The following is a 10,047-nucleotide window of genomic DNA, read 5'->3' as shown; positions in this document are numbered from 1 at the left end:
AGACCAAAGTCTTGACTCAGAGCGCTGTCACCCTTCAAAAAAAAGAAAAGAGATAGTTGCACTTCTGTGCCGTCTTTCAGCCCAGAAGCGTACGGGCCACAGTAGTTCGCACCAGTGAAGGTATTTGGAATATTCACCACAGGAAAAAAAAAAGAAAGAAAAAGGATGCCCAGTCAGAGAAGACTGCGAGTAGTAACTGAGGCGTGTTACATTCATGATTTGAAACAGGCCACCACTTTATCAAGCAGGTGGTTCTATGTTCCTCTACTCCTGCCACCACTTTATCTGGCAGGTGGTTCTCTGTTCTCCTACTCCTGCCTTCCTGGGCACACTCTCGCCCTGATCGGGGTAACAGGGTTTCCCCTCCAGCATCACCCATGTATCTCATCAGACAGCCTGGCAGGGAGTAGAAATACTTCAGCTTTGGTTGTGTGGTTGTGTGTGTGTGTGTGTGTGTGTGGTTGTGTGTGTGTGTATGTTTGTTTTTAGTTTTTTTTTGGTCTGCCAATATTAAGGCAGAATATTGCACTGGGGAGCAGTCCCAGGGCCACCCAAGCACCTTTGTCACTAACTGACTGCATTCCTAGAGAGGGGGCTTGCAATGTCAGCCGTAGGTGAGACACATGGTCCACCATCATACTATCATGTTCTTGTATGACCAGGCGTCTCAACTGGAGCCAAGAGGGAGGGGGGGGGAAAACACTACAACTCTAGGCACAGCGGTGCCTGTGCAGAAAAACCACACGCACACCTCGCATTCGGTGATTCTCCAAAGCGGCACGTCTGTAAAGCGAAATTTCTAGTTTCTACAAAGCAACTATTGTTGAGTGGGGGGAAAAAAAAGCAGATAATGAAAGCAGAAAGAGAAGGGAGGGGAAAAGGGGGAGGATAAAAGCAGAAAAATGATCAGTACAGAAAGAAACAAAGACAGAAAGAGGATGATCATGACCAGCGGTTCCTACAGCAGGGAGTGCAGCACTAATGTAACAAGGTGGTGCAGTGGAGGAGGACAGTGTCTAGGGATGGACACCGTGTCCCCACTCCCCCCCCCCCCCCCGACAGGCTTCATGTGGGCAGGGAGGAAGAGCTGGCCAACTTGGCATCTTCTGCTCCTTAGCCAGCTTCAGACCAGGCCGGAGTCTTTGGCCATCTTGTAAAAGATCCCCTTCTGGGCCAGGAGGCTGGAGGGCGACCCAAACTCTGCCACCTGCCCCTTGTCCAGAACCAGAACTCTGAGGGGGAGAAAAGGACAGGAGGTTCTTCAGTAACGGCTTTAGAACCGTGTGGTGTACGGGACACGTTATACAAAAGGGATATTAAGGAGTTACTGCATATTACTTAAGGAGTTACTGAATATTACTTAAGGAACTACTGTATATTACACTTTTATCTTCTAGCCAGTTTCCTCCTATTTGGCTTATAATAATAATAATAATAATAATAATAATAATAATAATAATACAACATCACATTTATATAGCGCTTTTCAGTTCTCAAAAACGCTTACTTATCACTGTATCTCACAGCCACGCTATTATGAAATTCCAAATGATACACTTCGGCTACAAATTCACTGGTCTATAAAAACAATATCACAAAACAGCTGGATTTTGAAAAAGACTGTGTCAAGAACAAAAAGACCATTGGAATAATGATCCATGTTCTGAAATGTGTATGATGATGTGAATTCCTGAAATGGTATGCTGGGGGATACCTGGTGTAGTCCATGATGGTGTTGAGCCTGTGGGCGATGGTCAGGACGGTGCAGTCCTCAAACTGGGTGCGGATGGTGGACTGGATCAGGTTGTCCGTCTCCATGTCTACAGCAGCCGTGGCCTCATCCAGGACCAGGATCTTGGTCTTGCGGAGGAGAGCGCGAGCCAGGCAGACCAGCTGCCGCTGGCCCAAACTGAAGGAGAGGAGGAGAGCAGAGAGGTTACGAGAAGACTACACAGACAGCCGTGTTTTTGGGCCTTCTGTTAGCCTATTAGTATAACTGGCTTAGTCATCTGGATAAGCACAACCTCTATAAAGCAGCCGAGTCAGGAACAGGTACAGAACGTTCTCAGCACAGATCCAGTCCAGAGTCTGGTTCTGGGGTCAGGGCGCTATGAGAGAATACATTTACTTTGTTCATTCACTCACTGCAGTAGCCTCCATCGGTGGACAGCTTTTCGCCAATCAAGCGCTATCTACTACTGATGTTACAGTTGCCAGGGTTTCCGAAGCATTGTATTCCATTGACATAGAGCGGTGATTAACCTTTCAAACTGTACTGCAAAGGTGTCCCATTATACAGAAATATCGGGACACCTGCCAGCCAATCAGAAAAGATTATTTCTTGTCAGTGGGTATAAGCGAGGTGATCATCCAATCAGAAAAGATTATAAATGAGGTGATTACCTGAGGTTCTCTCCACCTTCTGAGCATTCATGCTGGAGTTTGTTTGGCAGACCAGCGACAAAGTTCTTCAGATGGGCGAGTTCCAGAGATCTCCACACCTCCTCATCAGAGTAGCAATCAAACGGGTCCAGGTTCATGCGGAGTGTGCCAGAGAACAGCACTGGGTCCTGAGAGAGACAGCCAGAAAATGCGTGTCACTGTAAGGTTCAAAGCCACTAACACCTTGAAAGCGAGTCAATTAAGTAACGCACTTAGATATTTAATGCAACAAAGTCTATCGTGTTCTTTCAGAGAAGAAATCTCAATCCCAGACCTCATTATCTAGAAACTACGTAATAAGAGAAATCCAGTGTATTAGTTCAATGCACTTCTATCATAGCTAAATATTGTTACATATGCTATACTCACAAGTATAGGCAGGTTTAAGTATGTAAGTATTATTTAATTAAATATTATCATCTAACTATACCTCCTTACATAAGCAGCACACTATCCAAAGAACTTGAGGGCACATAGTACCAAATATAAAGTGTGACTGAAGTATCTCATTCTGGGTGTTTAAGACTTCCCCCACAAGCAACCTCTGCAAGTTGTTGACATTGTTATGTCAGGGTGCAACTGAGGGCAATGCTGAAGTGGGAATTTTGGCCTGGTGAGTAGACGGGATGACTGTGGAGACGTGGAGGTGGTGCGGTCATGTCGCTGCACATACCGGATGAGCGGGAAGTCAATTCCCAAAAATTATGCATTTCCCCCCCCTTTTAATAACCAAAAACACATGTGGGAATTATAGATGTATATGTTAATGTCATAGAAATGTCTATTTTGTTTCTATAACTTCAGTCCTGTAGATTTCTAGAACCACATTTATCATATCTGCATTAGTAGTAGTAGTATAGTTTAACATTACACAATGGTTTGTGGCTTAAAAAAAAAAATCCTATAACAATTTACCGGCAACTCCCTGAAATCCCCCACCACTGTTTTTTAAAGGACACATGAAATCTCTTAATTGGATGAAAACGGCTTCACTGGCATGTTTTGCTTAAGCCCTCAACACCGCATGCATAACCTACTTTATTCTTTGCCGTTTCATTCTCAAGTTCCCTCTCCACAATAGACGTTTCTGCAGACACACGGCTATAGATTACCATGCTGAAGGGGACACATGATACTTTACTGGATTCTTTACCGGCCTACGTGTAGACCTGTGGACGTGCAGTCAGCATTTTTCTTTCTTTCCCCCTATTGTGGCCTGAACCTATGGTTTGAAAAAAATGCTTCTGGAGTTCCCCTGACACCTCCAGATGACGTGTGTGTGTGTGTGTGTGTGTGTGTGTCTGAGAGAATGTAAATGAGAGATTGTGCATGTCTGTCTGGAAGTGGATGTCTATGCGTACGTGCGTGCCAGTATTTGTTAAATGGCACAAGTATGAACATTTGTGTGTGAATAATCTGGTGCCCCTGCGCTTACATAAACATGCACCATCTCTGTGTGCGTATTGGGGTACATGCGTGACTGTGCCTGAGACTGGCACAGCTACAGAGGAGCAGGGAGGGAGAAGAGAGGAGAGAGGTACGCCTGACTCCCACTTACATTGAAAGCCTTTATTTGGATGGTAACATGCGGCTATTTGATGGTAATACTGGCATCACTGGAGTCGGTGACATTCATTCGGCAAAGTCAGTCTGTCATTCTACCCCTTTGCGACCTAGTAACTATGACGACAATCTTCTGCCACGGTTCAAGTAAGAATGCGAGCCACAACATTCCCGTTTTGGAGAAGGGTTAGGGGGCAAGGAGGACTTTTCCCACTTCATTCACTACATTTGATATCAGAGTGAATGCTCAGTAGTATTCCGTAACACACAGTCAAGTGGGCATAGTCATGGCGGACTAAGTTAGAATGGGAATTTGTTGCCTATTCCAGGTTGTTTTTAACTTCCATGGTTACGGATGTGGAAGAGCTAATAGAGACAGAGGAGGAGAGGAAAGGTGAGCTGAGAGTAGGCTACCTGTGGGATGATGGTGATGCGTGAGCGGAGGTCGTGGAGGCCCAGCTGGGAGATGCTGACCCCGTCGATCTGGATGTCTCCCTCGGCCGACTCGATGATGCGGAAGAGAGCCAGGGTGAGCGAGGACTTCCCTGCTCCCGTGCGCCCAACTATGCCCACCTGATTCACACAGAAAACAAAAACATGTTTAACGACACAACAGCATGGAACTGAAGATGCAGCCAGCTAAAACCAACCACTCCCATAAACACGCATGAACATGTGTGAACCACACACAAACACACACACACACACACACACCTTCTCTCCACCCTCGACAGTGACGGAGATGTTTCGGATGGCCAGCTCCAGGTCCTGTCTGTACCTCAGGCCGAAGTCACGGATCTCAATGTGACCGACCGTAGGCCAGCCAGCGGGCAATTTAGAGCTCTCCAGCGTCCATGGCGCCTGTAGAGGGGGTCATAATCATGTGAAGGAGTGAGAAACACACCTGTCAGGTTATTCACTATGCAGCTTAATGCACTGTGTCAGAAACCCTGGGAAAATGAAAAATAAATGCAAACATAACAGCAAAATCCATCAGTTAGCAAGCTAGTTAGATTTTACGGGTGTATTGCGTGTTTGCAAGGCAAGTCTGATATCTTTTTGCTAGTTAACCCTGTAGTGTTAGACATGAAATCTGTAATGTATGTTTAATCCACAAACATCTTCCCTTCTCATCCCACAATAGTGCGTGGTGTCTGCAACCAGTCACTGCACAGCACAGTCTCAGGCCCACCCATATAACCTCTGGATCTATTTTGCATTCGTGTCCCTCCATGACTGTTAACCAACTACAGTCCTTGTTTTGTCCCTTTTTTACTCACTCTGTCCATGAGAAAAGTTTAGCTCATTCTTTTAGAGCTTTTGTGACAGGGGATCTTTCGCACAGGCCCTAGCTGACTGCTCTCTCTCTCACTCACACACACACACACACACACACACACACACACACACACACACACACACACACACACACACACACACACACACACACACACACACACACACACACACACACACACACACACACACACACAAACAAGACAGCGGTTATCCATGACTGCATTTGAACGGCTTTGTGCTACGCAAAGTCAGGCTGTACTTCCAGTCGTTACAAAACCTCAAGAGAAATAAAACAAGATTTACTGGCGCCTTTAAAAAAATGACTGACACAACAAAGTGGCTTTTAACGCTTCAGTATAGCGCCCACAACCTTCTTCTTTTTGAACTGGGTGAAGCAAAAGCCTTCTGTTTATTATTGCCCCATGCCCATTACATGGACAGAAAATAAAAGGAATGTTTATGATATACATTCATACTTCATTCATACTATGCATTCATGGATCACCAATGTAGAAGTGACCTAATGACCCATGACCTAACCCTACCCCTAACCTGAACCATGACCTAACCCTAACCTGAACCATGACCTAACCCTACCCCTAACACTAACCTGAACCATGACCTAACCCTACCCCTAACACTAACCTGAACCATGACCTAACCCTACCCCTAACACTAACCTGAACCATGACCTAACCCTAACACTAACTGTAAGCCCACTCCTAACTCTATTTGCACCTCCCACCTTCCACACGGTGTGAATGGATAGTTTGTGGACAGAAATGGGCAGAGGAAATAGAGTGGGAGCAAAGACGACCAGAACTCAAGCCTGGACAGAAGTTAAGATGACACAGAGGAGAGAACTCACACCTCACTGTCATCTCTGTGTCTCTGCATCATTTTGTTTCATTTCTTATCTTAAGGGGGCTCTGTATAGCATAGTTGTTATTCCGCTTGGGACCACAGCGGCAGCGTGACGTGCCACGTGCCTCTGTCTGGGCTGGCCACCTGAAGCGGGGCGGGGAGCAGAGTCCACTCCAGTCCAGGGTCTGGTGGGCGTGAGGAGCCACGTGCCGTAGCTTGGAGGGACGGGCCGCGTGCGACAGCCTGAGGTCGGACAGGAGTGCTGCACCGCAGATAGGAATTTAGGCTAATCACAGCCTGCTGACTTAGCTGGAACAGAGACGGACATCCTGTTCCCTCTCCCCCACACCTCCTCCGTCCGTCCGTCCGTCCATCCGTCCGTCCCTCCCTCTCCGTCCCTCCCTCTCCGTCTCTCTCTCTCTCTCTCTTCAACTCTGTTTTCAGCCCTCTGTTGCCGCGAACACTGTCTTCTCTTGCCCATCCGTCTCTTTTCCTTTCCTCTCAATTCAATTGTATTAATTCATACAGCGTCATTAACATCAGACATCGTCTCAAAGCGCTGATCCAGAGCCCACGACCTTAACCTTCTGTTGTCTCCACATTAGGGACTTTAAGCAGCGACGGTTGAAGGGACGGCTACGGCCGTCGAGAAAACAAAAATCCACTTTGCGCACGCGAGATTCTATCTCGACATTTCCTGCCGTTGTAGCCCAACTCTCTACTACGGGAGAGCGACTGGTTTGACGTACTCAGTAATACGTAAGGATTTCAAGCAGGTCATTATACGTTTTTATCGTATTTGACACTGTCATTTCGTTTATATTCGATTCTACCGTTAGTAGCTTTATGGATTAATAAGTATATTTGTTAAAGATACCCGCTAATTTGACCGATTTTCCTGTTTGCTCAGACATGTCATCCGTTGCCAGCACCCAAGATGATGCTCAGAGCGAACGTCAGTTTGCGCAAGAAGTAGCCGTTAAGAGATACAATATGTAAATGTTGCTTAGTGATAGTCGATTACCACTACTACGGCAACCCGTTGGAATGGTTCGCGGACGCCGTAGCCGTCCCTCTAACGTCACTGCTTAAAGTCCCTGTCCTCCCTCTACACCCGTCCACCGTCTCCCTCTACTACCGTCCACCTTCTCCGTGTCTCCGCACATCTGCCACCACTCTTCTCTCGGTTCAATCCTGCTCTCAATACTATTTTCAGGAAAACAGTGTTGCCATAGGACACAGAAACATCTCTCTCCCATGTCTACGAAACGTTTCTTCCCTCCCCAGTCATCACTGTTACATCTTCTGCCTACTGACCTCCTTCTCCGTGTCTCCGTACTCCTTCACCTTCTCTACCGCCACGATGTTGGTCTCCAGCTCGGACGACATCCGCACCAGCCAGTTCAGAGAGGCAGTGACCTGAGAAAGAGAAAGAAAGAGAGAGAAAGTGAGAGAGAGAATTAGAGAGAGAGATCGAGATGGAGTGGTGATGGTAACACATGTACTAATGTAAGGAACAGGGAATAAAGAATGAAGAAAGAATACAAGAATACAAAGAGTGAGAACTAGCTAAAAGGATCCTCGTTGCTCTCCGTTAGTCCCAGGGTTCTCCTCAGACTCCTCAGCTCATAACACATAATGCCCCCTCCTCACGACTAAGACACATGGATAAATAAACCAACTGACCTGCAGAGCATAAGAGATGGCCAGGCCCATGAGCCCAGGGCTCAGGTTATCTCTGGCGATCACGGCGAAGAGTGCGGCGAATATCACAATGCAGTTCCCCACGAACTCAAGTCGGACGGCCAGCCACCTACCGCAGGAAGAACAACACACGCATCCTTCAAACCCGACGTCTTAAAAATGGGCCCCGGAATAGCCCTCGCACCACCACTAACAGCAGTGTGGCTGGAGACAACACCGGTGTAATTAACACGTGGAGCCTAGACCTTCTGCACGGTGGCTAGGCGAGAAGAGATGGACCTTACGTAAGACAAACACACTCTTGAGTTCCAGTTGATAAAACTACAGTAAACTGAATAAACAATGAAACAACTTGCTACTTTAAGAGACTAAAAGAGACACTGTTACGTATGTCGTGGTGTTTGGTTGTTTGATGGTTTGTGGTCATTATTCTGTGACAGTTTTATCATTTCCAGATAAGGCAATGTATATTTTGGCTTCCTATTTTGCATCAGGAATGTGTCTCGTATGTCCATAATGCCACATTGAATTATGGATTGTTAACCTTTTTTAATGATACTGCGTAAGAGATTGAAAAGAAAACACTGTTGTTGTTGTTGTTTTGTGGAGAATTACTAGTATATTCCACCAAAACAAAAACAGCACCAGAACACTTCAGATATTAGCCTGAGAGTTTCAAAGTTCTTCAAGGTGAAGTTCAATTTAACACTAGCTTTTTTTTACTCTTGGGAGTCAATTTTACACCACATGTAATCATTAAATGGAGTTGTGGCTATTACCCAACAATGAGGTTATATATATATATATATATATACTACATAAAGTGAATGTGTATGGTAACTGTTGTTGAGTCGTCATATATCAGACACTGGAATGCTGGGGTTATTGTACCGGTTGGCCACAATGCCGGGGTAGTAAGCCTTCTGGTTGTGGTCCACGCGGCTGTCGCTCTCGCGGATGAAGCGCTGCTGCTCGCCAAAGGCCCGGATGACACTGGTGCCCAGTAGCGTCTCGTTAAAGTGCGTGTAGACCGGCGATCGGCTCACCGACTCCAAGCGCTTCAGCTGCCGCGAGGAGGCCACATAGAAACGCTGCAGAGAGGCATGGGGACATTACTCCATTTAGGAATTATGGGATGACTGCTGTTGAACTACGTCATAGAGGAGGAAAACTACATCTATATATGTGAGTTATATATGTAACCTCACGTCAAACATCACAGAAAAGCTTATTGGGAAACCAATTGTACTGTTTAGAGCTGTCCAAAATATCAAGTATGTATCGTTGGATTGTGATAGAACTTTTTCACAATACTGTATCAATACTACATTACGTAGAACTGTTGCTGATCTCAGCAACTAAATTGATCAAAATGCAGAAACCGATCCAAATCCAAAAGCTGATACAACTATGTTATTCCAATGACCTAGATTCTGGATTAACGGACTCAATTTACCTTCAGTCAATCCAACTCTTTTGATCCCAGTAACTAGTGGGACGGACATAATAGATGACTATGATCCTGCAGCGATTAGCATAAAATAAATAAATCAGCCAATTTCTCAATTTACTGTCGAATACCTATCATGGAGCAGCAACTGACTGCGGTTGTCATTTTGCATGACAAGCAACAGGCACGTTCTGCTCAAAGTAGGCAAAAAATGGACAGCTTTAAAAATAAATAAATAAATAAATAATAATAATAATAAAAAAAAAATGTTGCACTAGACTTAATTGCAATAGCCGAAAGCACTGCTTTCGAATCACTACACCATTACAAATCTGCAGCAAACTAACTGACCACAGTTAGCTGGATGAAAGTCATCAATGTTGACAAACCTGAACGAAAAAGTACAGGAGGCCCAGGGGTGGGATGATGATGGCCACAAACGGCGTGGCGAAGAGGATAATAGCGCACGAGCTGATCACGTTGAACATGGAGCCCAGGAACATCTTGATGATGCTGGGGATGACCGAGTCGATGGTGTCTGTCTCTTTGGCAAAGCGGTTCACCAGGTTCCCGCTAGGCGTGCGCTCGAAGAAGGCCATGGGTGAGCGCAGCACGTTGTAGAGCATGGTCTCGTGGAGATAGCGCGACGCTAGCACACCACCGATGGACACAGACACAGAGTAGAGGAATACTGCCACACCTGGGGGAAACAAAGGACGGAATAC

At 45.9% G+C, this 10,047-nt stretch overlaps 1 protein-coding gene across 2 annotated transcripts in view; it reads right to left on the bottom strand.

The window, feature by feature from the left end:
- Window positions 1–837: 837 nt before the first annotated feature.
- abcc1 (ATP-binding cassette, sub-family C (CFTR/MRP), member 1) overlaps window positions 838–10,047 on the bottom strand; it is a 31,881-nt gene continuing 22,671 nt past the window's right edge. For both annotated transcript variants that reach the window (XM_031565525.2, XM_012827226.3), the window contains 9 exons: window positions 9,712–10,022; window positions 8,764–8,963; window positions 7,855–7,981; window positions 7,486–7,587; window positions 4,720–4,866; window positions 4,420–4,578; window positions 2,404–2,570; window positions 1,715–1,909; window positions 838–1,232 (listed from right to left, as the gene is read on the bottom strand). In XM_031565525.2, the coding sequence (XP_031421385.1) occupies window positions 1,124–1,232; window positions 1,715–1,909; window positions 2,404–2,570; window positions 4,420–4,578; window positions 4,720–4,866; window positions 7,486–7,587; window positions 7,855–7,981; window positions 8,764–8,963; window positions 9,712–10,022 (1,517 nt within the window). In that variant the 3' untranslated portion in view covers window positions 838–1,123. The remainder of the gene's footprint in view (window positions 1,233–1,714; window positions 1,910–2,403; window positions 2,571–4,419; window positions 4,579–4,719; window positions 4,867–7,485; window positions 7,588–7,854; window positions 7,982–8,763; window positions 8,964–9,711; window positions 10,023–10,047) is intronic.

Source organism: Clupea harengus, chromosome 1 (genome assembly GCF_900700415.2).
Source record: "Clupea harengus chromosome 1, Ch_v2.0.2, whole genome shotgun sequence".
NCBI lineage: Eukaryota > Metazoa > Chordata > Actinopteri > Clupeiformes > Clupeidae > Clupea > Clupea harengus.
This window is presented reverse-complemented; position numbering and strand designations above follow the sequence as displayed.